Source organism: Nothoprocta perdicaria, unplaced genomic scaffold, assembly GCF_003342845.1.
Source record: "Nothoprocta perdicaria isolate Ctin4 unplaced genomic scaffold, notPer1 scaffold_280, whole genome shotgun sequence".
NCBI lineage: Eukaryota > Metazoa > Chordata > Aves > Tinamiformes > Tinamidae > Nothoprocta > Nothoprocta perdicaria.
This window is the reverse complement of record NW_020455511.1, coordinates 141,971-166,478: the sequence shown is the minus strand read 5'-3', so window position 1 is coordinate 166,478 and position 24,508 is coordinate 141,971. Positions and strand designations below refer to the sequence as shown.

General features: G+C 39.2%; 1 protein-coding gene across 1 annotated transcript in view; it reads left to right on the top strand.

Moving 5' to 3' along the window:
- DOCK8 (dedicator of cytokinesis 8) overlaps positions 1–24,508 on the top strand; it is a 78,071-nt gene that overhangs the window by 33,819 nt on the left and 19,744 nt on the right. The window contains exons 15-32 of the mRNA XM_026041264.1: positions 3,550–3,667; positions 4,159–4,229; positions 4,947–5,085; positions 5,983–6,084; positions 6,624–6,719; positions 7,760–7,994; positions 8,992–9,156; positions 10,879–11,054; positions 12,182–12,277; positions 13,212–13,307; positions 14,245–14,394; positions 16,010–16,123; positions 17,160–17,315; positions 19,626–19,765; positions 20,696–20,865; positions 22,278–22,423; positions 23,118–23,300; positions 24,020–24,155. Of these exons, the coding sequence (XP_025897049.1) occupies positions 3,550–3,667; positions 4,159–4,229; positions 4,947–5,085; positions 5,983–6,084; positions 6,624–6,719; positions 7,760–7,994; positions 8,992–9,156; positions 10,879–11,054; positions 12,182–12,277; positions 13,212–13,307; positions 14,245–14,394; positions 16,010–16,123; positions 17,160–17,315; positions 19,626–19,765; positions 20,696–20,865; positions 22,278–22,423; positions 23,118–23,300; positions 24,020–24,155 (2,489 nt within the window). The remainder of the gene's footprint in view (positions 1–3,549; positions 3,668–4,158; positions 4,230–4,946; positions 5,086–5,982; positions 6,085–6,623; positions 6,720–7,759; positions 7,995–8,991; positions 9,157–10,878; positions 11,055–12,181; positions 12,278–13,211; positions 13,308–14,244; positions 14,395–16,009; positions 16,124–17,159; positions 17,316–19,625; positions 19,766–20,695; positions 20,866–22,277; positions 22,424–23,117; positions 23,301–24,019; positions 24,156–24,508) is intronic.

Sequence of the window (24,508 nt, the reverse complement as noted above, 5' to 3'; positions counted from 1 at the left end):
AATTGCAAGCCCATTGGCATTGTGCTCAAACTTAAAATATCCTCCTTTGTCAGTTCTAGGTTTTGCCTTGGACTTGTCTCATTCTACCCTGTCCTTAACTAGTTTTGGCTATGGGAAGGCAATTAGTACATTATTGCATATTGTTCCCCTGTTGTTTTTGTCATGACAGCATCTACTCCGTGTCTATCATCATTTTTTTCTACACATGCTACCCAAAAGATGTGGAGAAGACCAAGCAGACATATGCTCCTTCCATGTCTTTGAGAGGGTAATGGAATAATGAATTTCTGATGCTACCTTACTGGGAATGAACTGTGTGCTGTGGTGCAGGAATCTCTCCTTGAAAAGAGGGAATTTCATCCCAATACTCCATTGGTTGGGGAGAAGAGCTGCTGGGTGAACGAGAGCACCAGAAAGGCAGCCCCTTTCCAAACTGTATGTTGTAGGTGAAGGAGCGCTTTCCTTGTCATTGCCTTAATTTCCTCACCAATTAACTTATTCCACTTCCCAGCAAGTAACTTGGCATAAATGTCCTTCTTGGGCAGGTTTACACTCTACTGTCTTAGTAGTAAGAGATATTGCTAGTTTTCAGAGAAGATTTCCTAAACTTATCTGTGCTTTTTATGATGATAGAAATGACTTTGCCAAATATGGCATAACAAAACACAAACCATGGAAACAAAATCCTCGCCAGCAGTGTTCAGGAAGTGCACGCCTTCTCCCATCAAGGTGCTTTCTGCGGCGTGTTGCTCACAACTTCCCATAAGAAACTGCACTGATAATGGGATAAAGGCAGAGTCAAAAACATGGCAGAGGATCACTGTGTAGCCACTGAGCCAAGACTAAGAGAATAAAATACGGATTTCCCTTATCTCCTAGATGAAAGCTAAGCCTTTAAAGAAATGTACAGTTGTTCAGTCAGCACTGATGCCATGCGTGCCTGTTCCCAGTGCAGTATGAAGAAACACCTTGTGGTCATTTCCCTTTCTTCCAGCTTCAAGAGTCATCCAGTTGTGTGGGATACCCCGAGTCAGTGTTTGCTCCTGTTCTTCCCCAGTGCCAGCAGGTTTAATACGCATGTAAGCAAGGTCAGAGGAACCACATGAGCAAAACTGGCTCAAACTATAACACTTCAGTGTAATGCTTGCTGGAAGAATCCTTCCTGGCTTGTGTTGACAGCAGAGAGCTTGCAATTTTACACATCTTTAATCTCACATCTAAATATAAAATCTAGTGCTCAAGGACATTTATATGGATTGGTGAGATCTCTTGCTGGGCTGCAGATTCATGAAGCAACAAATGGATTATGCAGCCTCACCCATATATATTTCTTCACCCTGACAGATGTAATATTGATAATAATCTTCATTTGTTATGTCATTCCCCCAAGCATGGTTCTGTGGAGGTTACTAATATATTTTTCACTTTTACTTAGCCTTTTGTGATATTATCTTGAAGAGAAGTGGTTGGATGGAAATTGCTTTTAAAAATCTAAGGAGAAGAAGTGCATCAGTGTATCAGGCAGGTGTACTTGTCTGAACAAACCAAATTATAAGTTTCATACTAGTTTGTTTGCTAAGACATGCGTGACTTACCTAGCATGTGTTGTTTGGCAAAGTAGCTTGGGCTCTGTAACTGAAGAGAGGAGTGTTGTCAAACTGTGGCACATGGCAATAAGGAAAACCAACTGCAAATCTTCTGTAAGATAGGTCTGTAAGATATTCTGACAGATCTGACTACAATATTCACCAGAGATGCCCCTTTTTCTGGTGTAGAGGAGATTTCTGTGATAAACACAGGTCCATTTTGTGTGTGACTTATGTTTGTCAGAGATGTAAGGATGAAAGCCCCTGAGCAGTTGTCATTGTTCCTAGTGGAAGCCAGAATGCTTCCACAATACCAGGCTAGTTCCTTTCATCAGGAAGGCAAGAGTAGGCATTCTGTATTAGCTTGAGAGAATAAGGTATAAAATGGACATAATCAGGATATTGGTCTTATGAAAATTGTATGCTTGCTATAAGTTTCACTGGAGCAAAAGTTTTGCATTTGACTTTTAGGTCTTCTCAGCAAATTCTTGGGTATGGAGCTTGGAAAACCTTCCATGTTGACACATAGATATACCTCAGGAGTTTAAGCTCCTCTCTAAGTCCAGGGATCTGTCCATGTATAGAAGCATACAGGGAAAAATGTGCTTCATTTCAAAAAATAAATGCACATTTATTAAGAGCAATGTGTTTCTAAAGTCAGTTTCTGGAATTATACATTAAAATCTCACTTATATTTGGTAGAGTCATTGATAGTACTCTTCAATGCAATCCACTAAAAAGATAGCTGTTTAGTTGCCGTGATCTAGGGGTATCTGAACTTCGGTTGTTGGGTTTATTTGCAGATTTCTTTTTCACCTCTCTGACGGTTACCTGTGCTCTTTCAAAACATCATTCTTCATATCTGAGAAGTGAGCTGCTTTCTGTAGAGCTCCTTCCTTTTCATTATATCAAGCAAAGATAGTCATTTGTAATTTGGAATAACAGACTTAGAATTTGTTTCCTCATGAGTTTTGTTTGACACATTCTTTGCTTTCATTTGAAGCTGCCTATGAAATGACCCATACCATTAGGCAATGGAATGGCCTAATTGAATTGAAGAATTATCATAGAATCAACTTACTGTGAAGTTTTCTTCATTTGGCAATAGAAAGCTTTGAACTGAAGGTCTGGTTATTGTGAGGTTTGTTTTGCTAGCAAATGCACAACACAGTAGGTCTCTAACAACAGAGTGAAAACAAAAAAAAAAAACCTGAAAATCTATCAATATGCCTTCATCCAGGCTGCAATGTATACATATGTACACAGCATTCTATAGACCTAGACCAAAGGCTTATATGTATTTGAAAGTGTATACATGTGTATATCTGATGCTTGTCTTGGTCATTGTGTGACATTTTTAAGTGAAAGTCTTAGTGAAGTTTGAGGCCAGATCAATGTCATTATGTTAGAAAACAGTAAGACACCCTCTCAGCTTCCCTTTCTTCTTCATTAAAGAGAAGTAGAGGTTCCCATCAGCTCCGTTCATGTAGTGATTCATTACTCGAACTGGAGAACTGTTTGATGTTACCTCTGGACCTACCTTAACCTGATGATGACAAGGTTCTGCCTGGCTTTTGGTATAAATGAATTGTATCAAAAATACGTTCTGTTCTCACCCAAAAATGGTAATTGTTTTAAGCCCTCTCACTCTGCATTTTCCCTTGGGCTTTTTCACACTTTGAAAGAATACCACACTTTCAATACCACCTAGATAGTTAAAGTTTTCAAAAGTACACAAAGTAAAGGTAAGTTCTTAACTGAGGCACATAGAAAAATATATGCTTTAGGATGTTTAGGATTCCTTTGAGATGGAATCTCTCTCTCTTTTTTTTTTTTTTAAACTATCTAGGTGATATTGACAGAGGAAGCCAGAAATTAGCGAGATACTAGATGGTACACTTTGTTTGGAAAAGTAAGTGCTTGCCATTTACCTCTTTTATTCTTCCTTTTCTTTTTTTTCCAGAAATCTCCTCTATGTTTATCCCCAAAGGCTGAATTTTGCTAACAGACCAGCTTCTGCAAGGAACATTACCATTAAGATCCAGTTCATGTGCGGTGAAGACCCTACCTGTGCGATGCCGGTAATGAGCACTGAGCATCCTTGCCAGACTTCTGCTCACCTGCAGTTGTGAGGAAGCCCGTGAAGCCATTACTCACTGTCTACAACTGTAACTGTCTGGCTATATTCAGAGAACTTTCATAAAAAATTGTTTTACACTTCACATTTTTTTTTACACTTAAAAAAAAACCTTTTAATTTAACAGTTAAGAGAAGATATGATAATGTCTAAGATGCATATCAATTCCTGTAATACTTCCCTTATGAGTTAATGGTTGTAGGAGATGCAAAATAGCTGGTGCCTTTGGAAATGACTTTAGCTCCATTTCATTTGTGTTTTGTTCTGAAAGGTCTATAGGGAAGACATCTAGTAGTGTGCCATCTGTGTCACATACTAACAGAAAACTGAAGGGTGATTTGCAGGTCCCAAATGCAGTCTTAAGGTTAATAGAAGACTATGGCAATTCAATGCCTTAGTTCTGAGTTTCGTTACTGTCTTTTCTTCCTAACGCAGATAATTTTTGGGAAATCTTCTGGTCCAGAATTTGTGCAAGAAATTTACACAGCTGTTACATATCATAACAAGTAAGTATTGTAATCATTTCTAATACTTGAAATATGTTAGTTATGACCATTTATATGTATTCCTTATGCTAAGTAGTTCGTCAAAGAATGTTAATACTATTTTGTTCTAAACATCCACATTTTATGAGGATTTCTCATTATCTAATTTGGATGACCACATGATTTTGCACCAGTGACCTTTGCATGTTGTTTGCTTACTTGTGCTTGGGATATTTAAAGGTTAGCCAAGATTTTTTTCTTGTCTGAAAACAAAAGGAGGAGAAAGCATCACCACAGCTTAGTGACAACTTTTAATTGCATGAATTGACAGATCCAAAGTAGCTGGATGGACTATATCTTGTGAATTTGGGCTTGGGATTTAGGGTTTATACTAAAAGCTGTATACTAAAACCTCAAATTAAGATTAGATAGTTTTGAAAGTATAGAAGTTGGCAGTATCCAAAATATTGCAGCTGATACCATCTCTATCTGTCCTTTTTTGTATTCAAATCTGTATAAAGTTCATACAAAAGAGTGTTTTTTTTATATATATATGTATATACATATATGTATACACAAACATGTTTATACACACCCCATTTGCTCAATTTGGTTCAGGGACCGTTTTCAGAATTTCTGTTGTGTTTGTAACTGCGGCATCTAAAAATCTACTTGTGAATTTGCCTGTTGTTCAGTCTCCTGCTTCCACTGGAAATGCATTTGGCATATTTTAAACAGGTCACCTGACTTTTACGAAGAAGTGAAAATTAAACTGCCAGCAAAACTCACTGAGAAACACCATCTCCTGTTCACATTCTACCACATCAGCTGCCAGCCAAAGCAAGGGGCATCTGTGGAAACCCTCCTGGGATATACAGTAAGTTCCACCTTGGATAATCAAGAATTTACTTAACACATTCCTGTTCTGCTTATATGATATATCATGATATATCACGTTATAGTGTAATATATTAAGATCAGGAGAAGGTTTTAATTCATGGAACACCACATGTATTCATTAAATCCAGGGATTTCACAAATATAGATATCAGTTGTCTGAATGTGAGATACTGGTCTTATATACTGTCTTTAAAGTTGATAAATTCAACTGAAGCACATGAAGTTGAACTTACACCAAAGTATTTACAGTGTCAGTGCTTTATAGCATGGTACCTAATGGTTTGTATTTTAGGAGCAGGCCTTGACGTAGATTTGAATTTAATTTTCAGGTTTCTGTTTAACTAATTAAGAAATCTCTCTGTGATGCTTGAATACCCAGCCTCTTTCAAAATGGAATGAAAGAAAAAATAAATAATAATAAATATTTTTTGATGGATTATTCTGGTCTTAATTCTTGTGTGATCATGACCAAAAGTTATCCTTGTTATCAGTTATCAGTTATCCTAACTCTCTTGACTTGCTTCAATGCCAGAGAAAAATCACAAGTGTTTTTTTAAATAAAACCATTGTGGATGGATTCTACTTAATCCTTTTGATGGGATTTACTTGGAAAAAAAAGAAAAAAAAGGATATTAGATATGAAAACTCAGTGTTTGGTTTCTTCAAAAGGGATGGGTTGTAAAGCAGTTTTTTTTTTTTTACAGTAGCTATGGAATTTAAAATGCAAAGAAATTACTTTTGAATGAGTTGGAGCAGGGAAGCTTCGGTCAATATCTCATCAGTTGTTCTCTTGATGGCAAATAACAAACTAGATAAATAGCCATGATCCTATACAGTCATGGATATCACTATGTTTTCTCTTCATTTGTTTCAGTGGCTGCCAATTCTGTTAAATGATCGTCTTCAAACTGGACATTACTGCCTTCCTGTTGCATTGGATAAGCTGCCAGCCCACTATTCAATTCATTCTCCTGAGGTAACACACAAAATTACAAATAGATAGTATCTTTTTGATGTAAAAGAGAATCATCAGTATTTTAGGATCTAATGATGTCTGCTTGCGGTGAATGGTCTCTTGTTATGCATAAAAAGGGGAGAATTCTAGAGTAAATGTTATTACCATTGTTTTTAATATTCTGTTGCATTAGAAAACTGACCAGAGGGTTTGAAATTGCACAACATCATAATCAAGTACCTTTGGCTTTAATTGCACTTTAATTGGGAATTGAGAACCATAAAAATAACCTATCACAAGATGCATATTCACAGTATGCTGGGCCTGCAATTGACATCCTCTGAATTTCAACCTTCAACATGCCATTTTCTTTCCATACAGCCTGTAAGAGGAAGAAGATGTCTAGCTTTAATCCTCTATGTTTCACTGAATTTAAAATTTAGGTATCTAAAATCAGGTGAACAGCATGAATACTCTACAGACGCCATGTCAATACACTTCTGTGTTATTTTTAATAGAAAGATAATGATAGATAATGATGCTATTTTTTTCTATCACAGAAAGTTCCATCACAGACACCTCCTGTCAAGTGGGTTGAAGGGCACAAGGGTGTTTTCAGTGTTGAAGTGCAAGCTGTTTCATCTGTTCACGCACAGGTAATGCATTAGAACTGTCATGCAGCTGTAATTTCATTTCAAAGGGAATTCTGAGGTGTAGGCTGACTTAAGAGATTTGTGAATTGGAAGCATTTGAGTCCACAGTGTTTTGAAAATAATGAAAAGGCTCCTACTGTCCTACAGCTTTGAAAAGAACCTGTTATCTTCAGTGAGTCAAGTCCATTGTTTGAAATGAGCCCATGGACGTTCTCAGCGGCAGGTCATCTCAGGGGGACTGCTGCCCTCTCAGCTCTACAAAGATTTGCTTAGACTCTGTTTGAAGAATATTGGCATGGCAAGATGCCATTTTCTGCAGTCTGCATGTTCTCTCCTGCAAGGCTAGTTCAGGCAACACTCCTGCATCTGCAGGGCAATGGGGCATCTCCCCTCCATCAGGAACAGGTTACAGCCCCAAAATGCTTTTGGCAGTTTAGCTGTCAGTGTCACATGGACTGGAACAGAAACTTACCAATGGTTGAGAAATGTAAGATTCTAATGATTAAAAAGTGATAGGAAATTGATGCTTTCCCATTCTTATTATTGCCCTAGTTTTATTTTGACTGTCATGATTTACTGCATCTCCCATTCATCATCCTTTTGGTTGGCCTTAACAACCATATCCAAGTGGCTGGAGACTCTGCATAGAGGGTCTGTCACCCTTTTGCAACATGTTTTGCGAATAAATGGAGCATGCACATAAGCAAATAGCTGTATGGCTGGTGGTGAGGCTCTTAGCAGAGAGGCTGTAGACCTATGGATGTGGCAGAGTTTTATGAGAAAGAACTGTGCTTTCCTGAAATGAAGCAATCAGTTTACTGCTGGCTTTTGCTTTTCTGCTTTAATCAATCTAACCAGACCCAGGCAAACACAGACAGAATGTGTGACAGCTGCTTTGAAAACTGAACTCTACAGTTGGCTACCACTGCAACACAGGAAGGACAGCATGTTCTTCCTTCCCATCAGAGGGCAGAATCAGGTTTTGGTTAGCAGCAGGATGAGGTATATCACCTCTGTCAACAGCGAGTGCACTGTATTTGCAGGACAATCACTTGGAGAAGTTCTTCACTCTGTGCCACTCTCTGGAGAGCCAAGTGACCTTCCCCATTCGAGTGATGGACCAGAAGATTACAGAGGCTGCGCTGGAGCACGAATTGAAACTCAGCATTATCTGGTTGAATTCCTCCCGCCTTGAGCCTCTAGTCTTGTTTCTGCATTTGGTGCTAGATAAACTTTTCCAGCTGGCTGTGCAGCCCATGGTCATAGCTGGTCAGACAGGTACTTTCCTTATTTTGATTATATGTAAATCTACTGTACAAGCAAACTAGAGAGACAAACTAAAGATATGTCTGTGTGCTACATTTCTGGGCTCAGATTTGGTATTTAAGATAGTCTATTTCATAAAAAAAAAAAGAGCTTCTGAAGATTCAATTTTGCTGCACAGTTTAATCAGGGTTAACTTCCTTTTCTCAGACTCAGGTTGGATATATATTAAATTCTGGTAGTTTATTTGTCTGAACCTAGTCAGACAGTCAGAATAGTCGGAACCTAGGTAGAAGTTTAACTTGGGTTAGAATTTACTTGTCTTGCCAAGGAAACACAGGCAAAACTGCTTATTCTTGAACTGACGTTGCAGACTGCACAATATCCTCTTCACAAAGAGTACACAATGCCTCTTCAGGCAGATTTGGATGAGCACAGAAACAGAGAGGTCATAGTCATACAAGTTTTTCACAGTTAACCAAAGGTGCCAGCTGCCCATCAGGTATGTTAACTCTGGAGACATGGCATACTCAGGGACAGTATGGTATATGATGTAGTTATTTCCTAGCTCATTACGGTAAATCACACTTGTCATCTCCTATATTTGCAGAAAAGCTTGCAAGCTTATATTTACTCTGTCAGCTGGAGAAAAATCCTGTATTTTAGTAGATGTTCTCTAAAACATCTACTTCAAGCAGGTGTTTTGTAGAAAAGGTTTGAAGGTAGTGGCCAGTAACATTTGGGGCCTGTTTTTCCGTAGCTCCAAGTGATAGATTATCAGTCTGTGAGTGATAGGGTCACATCAATAGCTATATTGAAAAGGCATACTGGCTTATCTTGGGTTTGGTCCAGTATGACAATTCCTGTATTGAACTGTGAATTTGTTAAGGATTGAGAAGTAATTAACAATTAAGTTAATGTGTGAGTTAGTTCGTGTTGGTACAAGGAATGCCTTGACCTAATTATGTTGCATGTTCAGTGTTGAGACTAATACATAGATTTTGTCTCGCAGCCAACTTCTCACAGTTTGCCTTCGAGTCTGTGGTTGCAATAGTGAGCAGCCTCCACAACAGCAAAGACCTGAGCAAAGATCAGCATGGGAGGAACTGCCTCCTGGCATCCTATGTCTACTATATGTTTCGCCTGCCAGACCCTCAAAGAGAAGTACCCAAACTAGGTAATATCAGGATAATGGTTGCAAAAGACTTTTTTTTTTCTCCCTATCCTCTCTCAGCCTAGAGGAGATGGCTTTAGATCGTAGTGTATCACAGAATCACAGGATGGTTGAGGTTGGAAGGGACCCCTAGGGATCATCCAGTCCAGCCCCTGCTCCAGCAGGGACACCCGGAGCACGGGGCACAGGGCGGCATCCAGGCGGGTTGGGAAGATCTCCAGAGCAGGAGACTCCACAGCCTCCCTGGGCAGCCTGTGCCAGGGCTCGGGCACTCTCATAGGGAAGAAGTTCCTCCTCACATGGAGATGGAGCTGCCTGGGTTTCACCTTGTACCTTGCCCCTAGTCCTGTCACTGGTCACCACTGAGAAGAGTTTGGCCCCTTCTTCCCTACATTCTCCCCTCAGATATTTGTACATATTGATAAGACCTCCTCTCAACCTTAGCTTCTCCAGGGTAGACAGGCCTAGCTCACTGAGTCTTGCCTAATACAATACATGCTCCAGTCCCTTAATCATCTTTGTTGCTCTCAGCTGGACCCTCTCTAGAAGCTCCACATCTCTCTTGTAAGGGGGAGCCCAGAACTGCACACAAGGAGCCCAGAACTGCGCTTAAGTAGGGTAGCTACTCGGCATGGTGTTTCTGAGGAGAGGATGTAGGAAATTATCCTATAAAGCAACAATACACAACTTCTGAGCCCAAACTGCACACTTTCCCAGCACAGCATTGTTTAGACACACCAGTTTTCTTGCCAGGGATCTAAGAGTCTGCAACAACAAGAACTTTCTCCCATAATCTCTATCTCATAGCTCTTTTTACTTAAGATGTAAAGTTCCCACAGTACAAGTGAAGGGACCTGTGGTTATGTAGAATATTGCAGCTTTATGGAGACAAAAATGAGACATCTCCTGAATAAGGACCACTTAAATTTCCTCCAGAAATAAAAATGGTCTTAAGATGCCAGTTTCTCACTGGCCTGCACATAAGCAAACTTTTCTTTGCAAAGTAACCACCAAGTGGCATAGGACAAGCTCTGCCAGTTTCTCCATTGCTTGAGGGAAGCCATTAGGGAATGAAATCTTGTTGGAGCCCTGTTAGTCCTAAACCCTACGGAGATTTTACAGGTACTTAAGTCTAAGAATTTGTATGATCCTATTGCAGATGAGTTACTGCCAAGCACCTGTGCTGTACCTGTGCTAAATGATGTTGTGAAGGTTTTTCTGTCTTTCAAATATTCAGTATGTTTCCTTGAAGAACGTATAGGTTGGTATTACGATTTGCAGAAATCTATGAGTTTATCTACACTTGAAAATATTTTATCCTGGAAAAATTCTGTCCACTTGAAAGTTGGAAACTAGGTAAACACTTAATGAAATTCCTGTTGATATCTGTCCAAACTTCTGTGCCTTCCTTGAAGGTGATGTTGGAGTTTTGTGTTTAGGCATGTGAGTCTTTTCTTAATAACAAATGAATAAGAGCTGAGGAAAGAAAGAGCTGCTGTCACAGTGCTGCAGCTTGGATATAGCCTTCTTTGTTTTTTGGTACTCTGTGTCTAATTACCCTGTGGAATCCTAAAATTTATGCTATGGGAAATTATAAGGGAGCAGCTGATGAGAGTTTCAGGTGCTCCGTGTTGCTGCAGCAGCACTGAGGCAGCTGTGCAGGATGTGATGTGCGTCTCAATAACGTGTCCTTTAACCTCAGTTTGAACATCTCCCCGTGTGCAGGTGCAGGGAGCAGTGCTGCTTTGACAGAGTCTCGATACTACACGTTCGGCCGCACTTCCGCAGTGTCCGTTGGGAATAAGCTCCTGCAGAGCCGGGTGATAAGCTGCAGCAATCCGGACATCACTGTGACCCAGGCTGCCCCTGATGAGGAGGTCAAAAATATCATGTCGTCCAAGGTAAGAGAGTTCAAATACCTGAAGATGTTTATGGCCCCATACCTGGATTAGAATCTAAATCTGAGATGGGATTTGTCTCATTGCACCAGAAACATCTGCTGTGTATCTCATTTGGCATGTGCACATTTTAAATGCCCTTGCTGAATTCTGATATCTGTCATTGGTGCAGAGATATGGACTCTCTGCTTGTAGTTTAGATGTTGCACGAAGGGGTTTGTTTTTTTCTAGGTCTTATATTCCTCGTTTTCCTGTGGTTTATATTCTGTTCATGCTAGATCCCAGTAACTGTACTGAGAAAATGTTCCTTTTCTAAATGGGATTCCCATTCCATTCCATTCCATTCCATTCATTTTACCATTCCCTTCCCTTGCCCTTCCTCTATTAGAACAAGCTTTTGAGGTCTTTTCTCTATTTAATGACCATGTACATCTCCAACTTAAGTGAATGAGCACTTATTTTCAGCAAATTAAACCAGCAGAACTAGTAAGATTTATAGGCTTTACCAATTTATTTGATTTGTTTATATGGATAAACTTATTCATCCATAGCAATTTTTAATAATGTAGACTTGCATTTAATAGCTTTATGAATTTTATTTTCCTGTACTGTGTCCAAAAAAAAAAAAAAAAAAAAAAACAGAGCTCGAGGTATCTTTATTTTTTTTCAAATGAATGCAAAATTAATATGTTTGGTATCAGAGCTTCATCACGTTGATAAATGTAGCAATTTACAATGCATGGATGACTACTGCCATTTCATTGCCTTTTAAATTAGGATTACTTTTAATGGAAGGAATACTCCCAGACGCTATTTAATTTCAATTGCAAAGCCCCTGAATAAACTTAAATAACAGTTATCCTTAAAAGGATTATTTTTAAAGCTTCACAAAGATAGTTGCAGTGCAGAATGTTGTCACGTGGTGGCAGTGTTGGCAAAAATTTTCATTCTCTTGTGCTTCCCTAATTCTGGTATTTTTCACTCTCTCTTGGGCAGGGTGTTGGTTAGAAGAGAATGAAGGAATAGATGTTTATGTGAATAAGTGTACATAACAACCAAAAAATCACCACTGCTGATTTCTGCTCTGTTAATTGACATCTTTCTGTGTTTCTTTTGACCATTCACTGCAGCCTGCGGATCACAGTTCCAGTCGGATGTCCTTCTACATTGAAGGAACAAAAGACACACAAAATGCTTGTGCAAGCTCGAGACCACCCAGTAAAAAGGTAACCTACACTGCCTTAACCAAGCCTGAAGCCTCCTTCTGTAGCCCTGATAACAGCACACCAGGGTGAGGAGGCAGGCAAGACAGAGTAAAACAATGGAGGATGGAGTATTGAATTAGAGAGTTAATTCTTCCTGAATGTTTCTGCCTCTGCTCCAGAGTCTAATTACTTTTGCAGGACAGATTTCAACAGGTAGCAGCCTGCCTGAATTCTCCTTCTGCTCTCTTTTTTAAGGTGTGCATGCCTCTGTCTTTCTATGTGGCTGTTTATCTTTGAGTACTTGCCTCCACATGCTACAGTAAACTGCTTTCAGAAATATTTGCCATCTCCTTTTTTCTTTTTTTTTTTTTTTTCTGTCAAAGATCTTCTACTTCACCCTTTTTGCAGGTTTTGGAACCCAGGCATTCTTTCTTATTCTGAGTATGCATTCCCGGGAAGCTTTTTAAGAACACAGAGCGTACTGTATAGAGTAGGTAATCCTTTCAGAACTGTGTCTTGTGTTGGACATTGATAACTGCACAGTATTGTCACCTAGCACCAATTTCTGTAAATGCACTGCTGCAGTTATTCCAGTGTTCTTCTCTTACTTCTGCTTTCTGCCAGAAACACAAATACATTGAGTGGAAATGCTCAGAATCCCAGTATCATGGAGGAACTTAATGGTTCCTTCTCATGCTCCACAGGTTGAGGATGGAAAATAGGCATTTCCCAGTTTGTGTGTCCAGGATTACGGAACCCACCGAAGTGGTTCATACCTTTCACGCTGTAGAGATGTCAATACATTCCCATCCAGCTGCTAACTTTCCAGTGTTCACCCTGCTTACCCCAATCTGGATTTGAGCCCGCTTTGAAGATATGGTTGTTGGGAAGAGGTTGAAACTGTAAGGGACTTGGGTGAGAAGCCTTTTCCCAACACCTTGTGTTTATATTCTAGCATTTCCATGAGGAGCTGGCCTTGCAGATGGTGGTTAGCACAGGCATGGTGAGAGAATCTGTCTTCAAGTATGCCTGGTTCTTCTTTGAACTACTGGTAAGATTCCTAAGTGCTTCTTTATAGCATGTTGGTAATGCAATGTGTTATGTACACCAGCCACAGTTTTAGATGGATCATGGTCTTCTCAGTCATCCAATCCCTGTAGGACAGGAAAAGTTCCTGCCGCTTACATTCCACATAAAAATGGGCTTGTGGAACAAGCCTGGATTTACCTTCTCATGATAATTTTCCAGAAGTTCAGATGTGCTTATATCATGCATCTGGTTTCACGGGGAGGTTGCCGTGAGCCCCAGGTAACAGAGGTGCGTCAGGAGAGCTCTCCAAGTTCACCAAATGGCAGCCTGTGAAGACAGACAGAGTCTTGCATAAATTGCATGCCCAGTGGCCCATAGCAAGCAGAAAGCCAAAAGACCAAGGCTAAACTAAACCTTTCTTCCATTTTCTATAAACACCTTTTGTTGTCTTCTCACAGGCTACTGTCGCAACTCTCCCCAAACTTATAGTTTTAAAGCCCTGAGATGGATGATGTCACTGGAAATTGTTTTGACTTATAAGTTTCCACTGGCAGCTTATAAACCATCCAGCAGGAGGCCAAGAAATTCATTCCAAAAGTGTCAGTCCCTGTCTGTCATCGTGAAGGGCAAAAGCTGCAAACAGCAGATTTTCAGAACTGCTGAAAAAGGGGACAGTTAATGGTCATCCTGAATTTAAGAGCTGAGAGTACTAAGGGAGGATGCACAGGGATCTCTCTCTGTATGCATTTGAGTCTTAGCCTCTGTAGACATAAGAAAGACATAAATCCTAAACTTAGGATTTGTCACAATGGTTCTGAGAAGATGGGAGTTGTTATATTTGGGGAGAACCAAGTAGGGAACCTAATTCCCATAGCCTAACTTAAAGCAGTAGATTTACTTCATGTTTGCCTTTTTCATTGTTTTTGTTTCTTTTTTTTTTTTCCCCTATTTTTTTACAGGTTAAGAGCATGGCTCAGTATGTCCATAACATAGAGAAGCAAGACAACCCACGAAGAACTCGATTCTCTGATCGTTTTAAGGATGATATCACCACTATAGTCAGTGTGGTTACCTCCGAGATTGCTGCACTTCTAGTCAAACCACAGAAGGTAAGTGTATGAAACAACCACCGTTTATAGTTCATATTTCCTTGCTGTTTACCCTGTGTTGCACTGAGCCTTATTTTGCTCCGCTTCACCTTCAGGAGGATCTCAAGTCTAAAGCTGAGGCTGTAATCTCCTATATACCTTAAATATGAGCTGTGGGTGTGAGGGATAGTCTTCAGCATCCCTGGCAAACAGTTTGTTTTTATAAAGACTGTGTTCCCAGCCTGTTTCACAGCAGTGCAAAGGAAAGACAGGGTATAGCAGGGAACAGTCTCTCCTATAGACAGGAAAGCTGGGACTCGGTCTTGCAGCAGCAGCACCAGGGCATCAAACTGCAGCCCATGTATGGGCTCATTCCCCTTATTTCCCGTTCTTGGTACCTTCATTTCTACTGTGTGGTATTTCATTACACATTTGGCTTCATTAATTGCAGTGAGGTTATTGAATAGGAAAAGGGTTTTCTTTCCTGAATTTTGCAAAATCCAGCCAAAAATGGTCTGACTCCAGCTTCTATTAAGGAGGCACTGGTGCCTTGAAGCTCAAAGGCAAGAATTAAGCTCTAAACCCCATGGAATTCTTCCTCCTGGGCAACCTTTCCACCAAGACAGTTTCCTGAACCAGCTCTTCACACAGGCCCAACTGGGCTGCCACAGAGCAGAGATAGGGGCCAAGAATGGACAGAGAAGATGGGGAATTGGAGAAGCCAATGATGATGGCATCACTGTCCCTTACAGAGTTGTTCCTGAAGCTTCACCCTTTGCTTAATCATGTGCCATGCCTTTACACTAGCCACGTGCAGAGAAATGATTTGCACCGAATATCTACCTAGGGTGTCAACAACTTGCTTTTAAAATGGCCACATGATACAAGTCTGCTACAGAAAAAAAAAAAAAAAAAAATTGTAGGTTTTGCTTAAAAGTACTGCTTTGAAAGCAGTTAATATTCTATAGCATCTTCGTAAGATAGGCACATCTTTATGACTGCAAACTCAATTCAGGTTTGATAAATTGAGTATAAAATGCTCACCTATAAGACACCTCTATATGTGTAAATTCCATTGCAGTGTCTGCAGAGTTAAGGTCATTAGTGAGTTGTGCAGAACAGCAGTAGATAATATACTTGTCATTTTTACAGACCAGGCATGTTTCAATACACTGTTGGCAGGTTGGACTGTCCTGAAGTTTCACAGTATTATCTGTGTCTTATTGTAGCTATCCATTAGCACAGCCAATGCAGGATTTTACTAATCTTTTTAAAGATAAAAGAAAAAAAGGAAAAAATAAAGTTGTATACAGAATTTAAGGCATAGGAAGTTCACAACAAATGCCTCAAATATCGTTTCAGTGTTGTCACTCAAAAAATTTGCATAAATAAACTTATCTTTGCTGTGATATACTTTTCTGTAAGCAAGAACTGTAGAAATAATTTGCAGGAGTGATTCTGCCTAATTTTAGCAAGATAAAGTGAACTATAAAATCTTGCCTAGCCAGTTGCATGATATGTTTCTGAAAACTGTCATACACATCATTTAAAATGATTCTGGGAAGTTCTTTGTCTTTTCATGAGTTTGGTATATCGTAACTGAATATCCTTTCTTTTTTTCTATTTTATAATGAAGGAAACTGAGCAAGCAGAAAAAATTAATATCAGCCTAGCATTTTTCTTGTATGATCTTCTTTCCCTAATGGACCGAGGATTTGTGTTTAATCTCATCAAACATTACTGTAACCAGGTAGGCATCATGTTGTGATTGTTGTGATTACATTTGTGATTACATTTGGCGTAAGAGCAGTTTTGTGTTCTGTTTGCCATTTATTCATCAATATACTTTGAACTAAAGACTGCAAGACCATGGTAAATTTTCTGCTTCCTGTTTCAAATACAGAGACTTGAAATCTCTTTTGATTTGTGGACTGCAGGAAAATGTTGAGGTTAAGATTCTTTCGGAATTGTCATAACCTTGCACAGTTGCAAGCATCTATGCATGTAGGTCTCTTTTTTTACAGCCCAACATCTGCAGATTACAGGTTAAAAACTGAACACAGCAGCATTGTGCTGTTCCTGGTTATCCTCCCTGTCAGATTTAGTAGTTTCAGTTATCTGGCACTTCCCCTGCATTGCTGTGATTGGACAATGTTTGGATTGGGGATTCAATCAAAAGGATCCCTCTCTCTCTTCTTATTTTCCAGTCCTCCCAATATTCAAGATAAATTATATTTCTGGGTTGTTAGTGTATTGTTGTATATTTGAGGAGTAAGGTTAACCTTCTATCCTAAGACCCAAGCTTGAAGCTTCTTTGCCCAAACAAGGCCAAGCTTCAGTGGATGGTGGATAAGAGAACGCAAGGCCCATGCCCGCCTGGTTTCCTATAATTCTCCATGGAAATGACAAGGCCATCTGTACAATGTGCTACGTGCTACATCTTTTGATAAGTTTGCCATGGATTCAGCAAAGTTTCATTGCTTTTAAGCTAACTTTTATGTTATGCAAAAGTACAAAACATGTTTTCCCTTGGGAAGAAGAGAGCAGTTGATCAACTCTTAGGAAATCAGCCAGGGATGAAGGGGGTGTCACTTTACTGCCAATAAAAGCAGGTCATGGATGAAAATTAATGTGGGAAACCAGTTATTGAGTGCTGGGCTACTGCATTATTCCTATTAAACAGGATATTTCTATTTCAGGATGCAAAGTATTTCACTGTGTGATCATTTAAATAACATGTGATACTTACGTTGCTTTACTTTTTTCTTTTTGGTTTGCTTTTCTAGCTCTCAAACAAGCTCAATTCACTGTCTACACTGATTTCCATGAGACTGGAGTTCCTGAGAATCCTCTGCAGCCATGAACATTACCTCAACCTGAATCTGTTCTTCATGACCTCACCTTCTGCTCCAGCATCCCCTTCTCCGTCCCTCTCCTCCCAGGTAGACATCCACCAGACGTGTTTGCACGGCTTCCACAGGAAGCACATACATACACAGGAAAAGACTGGTATCAGTTACTTGGGTATATCAGTCACATTTGGGCCATGCTGACCAAGTTCATTGATTTAGGAAAAGGGCAAAAGAATACCAATAAAGGGAATACTATTTCAAAACTGGAAATACACAAGTTGAAATGATATAGGGTATGGATATGGTTATGGCAAATCCTCAGTTATTGCCCATCTCTAGACTTCTTCAGTGTCAGGGCTTCCTTGAATCATCCTGTCCACAGAATTCACATAAATGTTTGGTGGAGAAACCATCTGGCATGCCATATGCAGTTACATCCCCAGGTTCTAGATAGTACCTTACTTTGACTATAGACCAGACTACCTAGTAACAGGTGGTAGGCTGCCTGTTTCCACGTCAGTGAGGTCTTCTGGAAGGCAAGTGCTAGGCTGAAGTGTTTCAGGCCAGTGCCTCATAATTGCAACAGCCCCGAAAGGGAGGAGAAGTGGGTCCAAAGCTAACTTTTAAGATGTCATTACCCAAGAACTAACTGGATTTAGACTAACGCATGTAATGCCTTAACAAGTCAGTATCAGTAAATATGATTTTCTTTATGGTTTTACTGTTTTTTTTTTTTTTAAATCAGAGCTTGAAAAATCTCAGAATCAAGCTCTCACTTTTGGAAAAAAAATATTTTATTTATTTTATTTTATTTTATTTTATTTTATTTTATTTTATTTTATTTTATTTTATTTTATTTTATTTTATTTTATTTTATTTTATTTTATTTCATTTCATTTCATTTCATTTCATTTCATTTCATTTCATTTCATTTCATTATTTCATTTCATTTCATTTATTTTACATTGTTTTGTTTAATTTAATTTTATTTTTATTTTATTTACGCTGATCCTGGATACCAGAGATCTAGAAATGTGATTCCTCTGCTTATGGGAATCAAAACCAAACATAACAAAACACTGAACTGGAATTCCTCATAGCTTTTTCTGTTTTAAGAGTAACCTGTGAAGTACCACCTACGCAAATCAATAGCACTTTTGTGGCCCTTATATGATTTAATACAGTAGCTGACTACCACTGTAGTAATTTTGCTCTGTCTGCAGAAGCACTGTCCAAATAGAGTTAGATTTTCAGGAAGAAATATGGCCCTGTGAATAAATCTCTTGGAATTCTTGCCTCAAGGCCAAATACATCCTCTTAATTCACTTAACTAGGAGCTCTACACCCTGGTATTTTCCCACAAGCACAAATAGAGCACAGTTGGTGTCAGTCTATTTGAGGTCTAAGTGGTGGTTTGTTTGTGTAGACCCAAAAGTTGGGGCTGTTTAGAGATGTGAGTTTCATTTGACCCTATATGCTGTACCCTACTAGCTGTCATAGTGCAGTGTACTGATACTTCATGCATTTTGCTTTCTGGGGCCATTCCCAGATGACTGACAGAAATACTGAGAGAAAATACTGAACAAAATATTGAACAATATAAATTAAAAGCAATTTTTGGACTCATAAAGCCCATCAGCTGCACTGGAAAGTGAAGTCTAAGAGTTATGCTCACCTGATTGGAGCACAAAAACATTTCAAGTGACCTGTGGCAAAGACCTATGATTGGAGGAGCTAAAAAGTTCACAGCACAAATATAGCAGCAACTTTCCATTCCTGGACTGGCTGTATATCAGTCAAAGGCATAAGTTACAGCAGTTTGAAGGCTGCTCTAAATTATGCCAGCTGCCAGCAAGTTCAGCCAAGGATTTCCAGGGTGAAGGGAAACACTGTTCACACATCCTTCACGCTTGACCTTACTTCCCTACCAAACCAGTGGATGCCAAAAAGAGACGCCTTGCAAAGCCTTTGACATCCAAAGTCCTCCCTCCTCTGGAAAGATTTCTCCCTATAGCAAAAACAGCCTGAGATTTGCTCCACAAAAGTAAAAGCAAGTGAAGTTTCCCAAACTTGGAGCAGATTCTGTTTTTTTATCCTATCTGAACTGAAAGGTATGAATTTTATGTCTTGTGAAGTGTCAAATGAGTTGCTTCCACAGAAGTGAATGGATGAGATTACATCCTAGCAAGAAACATGGTGGAAACTGGATTTTTTTTTTATTATTTCTCATTCAGAGATTTCCCCCCCAAATAAATGACGTTCTTTTAAAGTCTCTGTTGTATCTCTGATAGGATGGTTCATTAGTTGCATAGACTGTCATTTCAATGTCTTTAATGACCTTTCATTTTGGTGATCATTCTTTCAATACTTCTTTTATTTATACATATATTTTTTCCCCAGAATTCTAGCTCCTGCTCTAGCTTCCAAGACCAGAAAATTGCTAGCATGTTTGACCTTTCATCTGAGTACCGTCAGCAACACTTTCTCACGGGGTTGCTCTTCACTGAGTTGGCGGCAGTGCTGGATGCAGATGGTGAAGGGTAGGTGCCCACACTGAGTGCAGTTGAATGCACCAAAAGCCTTGTGGCAATGTTGGTTAGAGCTATAAGAAAAAATATTTTCAGCCTTTGGCCTAGATTGGATGGGTTCCTATCAAGCTTCTCTGGTTCTGCCCCTACCAGCAAATAATAGTGTGTGATCCTCTACGGAAATAACTGGACACCCTTTGCGGAGATCCTCACTGGAGCAGCAAATCGGTCACACTGTCATCTGGAGTAAACTGATTGTGAACAAGTGACACAAAAGAATGATGTTCAACATCTGTTCAGATAGTACAGGATGGAAAAAAAAAAAAAAAAAAAGAAAGGGTCTGTATTAAAAGTAAAATAAAATTATAACCAGATACAGAGTGTTTTAGGAAAAGCTGGCAATGTTTGGCTTTTCAACAAATAAACTCAAATGCCAGTACTCATCCTATGGAAAACTACACAAGTCTCTCAGTAACCAGCCAGTAATTCAGTGATTGCTTTTCTGCGGTCAGTTTGCCCCAGTGAATACAAGTGCACCATTTGTTGCAGTAATGTTGGCAACCTGAGCTTGCAAATTAAATTTCAATTACTTTTCCCTCTAAAATATCACTGCCTTTTTTGTGGGAGATAAGTAGGTTAACAAAGCTTGGATCGAGTTTGATTCTTTCTCTAAACACATATCTTCTACATGTTTTTTTTTTCTGGTATACCTGGAAAATTTGGGTGCTCTTTTATCTGTGATGAGCTAATTGGAAATGTAAAAAATCTATACTTTGCAGGGAACATTGTTCTCTGATCAGAATAGAAGCGGTTGTCTAATGAATATTGGTGCATTAGTTTTTCATTCAGAGTGTTCCATGTGTTTGTTGAATCTTTTATTTATAAATATTTTGTGCAGGTCCCACTAATGGAGCTCTTGCTTTTTGTGTGTGTTAATAACAGGATTAGCAAGGTGCAAAGAAAAGCTGTTAGTGCTATCCTTAGCCTGCTGAGTTCCCATGACCTAGACCCACGTTGCTCCAAAAAAGAGGTGAAGATTAAAATTGCAGCTCTCTACCTCCCTTTAGTTGGGATCATTTTGGATTCACTGTCGCAGCTCCATGATTTTACAAGTAAGATCTTTCTTTTTTCCATTTCTTAGACTGTCTTGTCGAATTAGCCTGTCTATCTAACATAAAATATATTTCCCTAAGAGCAGAAATTGTTCACAGTGTTTCAGTGTCACAGGTGTGAACATTTATTTGCTTGGAAGTAACTAGGATTTTTACAGACATGAAAAACTTCAGTGTGCTTACTTTATTAGCAAGTGATAGACCAGTGGTGTATCCACATACACTGCTGTCTATAAGTACTGTGATTGCAAAAAAAAAAACCAAAAAAAAAGCCAAAAAACTTGCAAGATCTGAAAAAAAAACTAAGATATAAATAAATTTGGAATACAGTATGTAAGAAAACAAGAATATAATGACAACATGTTGCATCGCAGTTAAATGTGATTTTTTTTCATTCCACTTTTTTCTATTGCTCTTTAGTGATATTTTCATGACACTTAAATTAATCTCAGGCACACAGGAAATATATTTTTCTTAACTTCCATAGATATAAATTTTGGCCTAATTTGTAGACCTTTTATAACACTATTTTTTAAGCTATTTCTTAAGAATAGGTACTTAAGAATTGCTGAAAGTAACAATTAGCCTTTTTCTTTTTTGTGAGATAGCAGTTCTACTCACACTACTCACTAGTACTATTTGAAACCTACCTTCCACTTTCACAAATAAATTGAGGGCTCTCCAAGAGGGTACAATCTCTGAAGAATGTACTTCCATCCATGTACTTTTACTAGTTCTGGGAATGTTTTGCCTAGAGATTCAAAACATGTGTTTGCATATAGGTATTTTGGTGAGGATCAAAATACTATGAATGTACTTAGTACCTACAGTTCAACAGTATGAAAGCATTTATTACATATTGACTAGTCAGTTCTCTCTACACTCCTGTAATCTGCGGGCTATCCTTATACCACAGGATAAAAGCAGAGGGAAGGAAAAAAGCCATCAGATGCCTGAAACTGAGTTTGTTTTTTAAACCAACAGGCAATACTGGCTCTGTCAGACATTAGCATCCCCAAGCCAAACATATGACTTTGATGGTGATCCTCTTAGCTGGAATAGAGTGGAGCTGGTTGGCTCCGTCCAAGCCTGATAAAGCACTGGCATAGAATGAGCCTTTGCTTTATAACAGATTTTCTGAAAAACAAACAAACAACTCGAGCTTATTGGTCTCATCTGCTTTTTTTCCATCATTTATTTGAATAACTTGGCCGTCTTTGCAGACGTCTTTGCAAAATCTGTTGAGTTAATGCTGTGCCTCTTTTGTGCCTTGATGCATCAGCCAGACCATGAGTCTTGGGAAGGACATATTTGTTGTTTAGCTTGGTGACAGGATGGAGGACAGTGAAAAATGAGGATGCAACAGCAGCTGGATTCTTCCCTGCAGTCGCACTGAGATATTTCCAATCTAGTTTCAGATACCCGAGGTGGAAAGGGGCGCACAAGCAATCCAGAAGAAGAACAAGAGTCTGCAGGTGCCATCAATCAAAACGTGGCCCTTGCCATTGCAGGGAACCAGTTCATCGTCAGGAGCTCTGGAGTGTCTCTCACATCCCTGGTATGTCCACTTTGCGAGTCTCCTTGTTTGGATCTGCTTTTGTCTTTTTATCTTCTCTTCTGGCTCACAGCTAGGTCACAAGAAATGGCTTTCTCAGTTCCTTCAGCCCCCACAAGAGTGTCTAACGCTCCTGGTGTTGTCTCCTACTGATCTCTTCCAGTCATTTAGTTTCTCCATCATTTTTTGTCCATGTGCCTATCCACACCCTGCCTAGACACGTTTCTGGATCAGGAAATGCCACTTCCACTCCCCAAGTGCCTCCCAGTCTCAAATGTCACCTGAATCTATGGATTCATGACTCAGAATCCGCCTTTTTTTCTCTGTTTTTTTCTTAATTGTTTTTGTCTTCTCCTGATTTAGGTGGCGCAGTGGATTGGCAAGGGAGAAATAAGCAGTTACAGAATGTCTCTACATTAATTTCTAGGGAAATTGATATATGTGCCTCTGTCCAAGAAAGCTTTTGTGACACTTCCTCACCAGCATGCAGCTGGCCTTGCTGTCACTAGATGCACAGATATAAAAAATTCTCAAAAAAAAAAAAAAAAAGAAAAAAACTCAGTATAACCTAGAAGGGTTTAACTTACTGGAATTTGGAATCCTGGAATTTGACTACTCTGAAATTTAAAAAATACTTCCTACTTTGAGTGGCCTTGCTCTTCTTCTTAAAACTGACATTTACCTTATCTGCTCCCAGCCCTACAGACAGAATGCTACTTTAGGTCCTGATACTTCTCGCAACCTTTTGATCTGTTTCCTCTGGATCATGAAAAACGCTGATCAGAACCTCATACAGAAATGGATTGCAGACCTTCCATCCATGCAACTTAACAGGATTTTAGACCTCCTTTTCATTTGTGTTTCATGCTTTGAGTACAAGGTAAGTGAAAGAAGGCCTGACTTTGTTGGACTGTTTTATTTTATTTTTCCCATCCTGGGGAAGTTCATTTTTTGCAAGAGTTAAATTAGCTGTTGTCTGTTCTGTGCTACAAGTGGACTGATTAATTCAGATAAAACAACTGACTTTACCTTACAAGCAAAATGCATCCAAAACTTTTGAGCAAGTTCCGCCAAGTTGCTTTAAAATTGATTTATTATTCCTCCTTTTCTTGGGGGTATGAGGAACTGTTTATTTTACATGTCCTAGGAATAACTGTTCTAGATATTTTAGGCATCTACATACATGTTCAATTTACCAGTATTTTCCACTTGGGAAGGGAGATAAACGTCTGCTGCTGTATTTGTTCTCTTTACTCTCTATCTCTTTCAAAGTGGGGTGGTGATAGGTGATCCTGTGGTTAAGATTTTGAACATCAGGACTCCTTTCTCTAACACAACCTGTCTGAAATAGGTCAAATAACTTTCTGTGTTACAGTTTCTCTCTCTGTAGCATTGAGGTACATCTTTAATATCAGTACAGGTGTCACCTCTTTCTGCATCTGCAGCCTTTAATTAATCTTTTTTTTATACTAGCCATAGTCACAGGATTTTTTGCCTGCTCCCCAGACCTTTCTCACTGTCCCTGGTTCTGCTGATGTGATTTGGGCTCCTGCTGAGCGGTGCAGGCTCAGGTGCTGATCACTTTGCCTTCGCTTCCAGGGCAAGCAGAGCTCGGATAAAGTCAGCACTCAGGCACTGCAGAAGTCAAGAGATGTGAAGGCTCGATTAGAAGAGGCTTTGCTGAGAGGTGAAGGAGCCAGAGGAGAAATGATGAAACGCTGCAGAATACCAGCCGGTACTTCCTCCCACTCTTTCCCATGGCTTTTGAGAGGATCTCAAGAGGTTATAGATATAAATATCCTTGTTGCCTTTCATGCACACTGCCATTTTTTACCCATTTATTTTTACCCTAGTCCTTCCCTTGTAGGCCTTTTTTGGGTTTACTTTGATAAAAATCATCCTTAGATTTCAATTGCCAATGCTGTAGTTAGGACTGAACGATTTTCAAATGAAGACTTTGAGGCCAGCTGAGAAATTTTAAAACTTTATAAATAAATTGTGTTAGTCTCTAATCAGAAGTCATGCAATCATGTCAAAATATTAGTAAGAAAAAAACACTCATAACAAAAAAAGTCTGTTTCATTTATT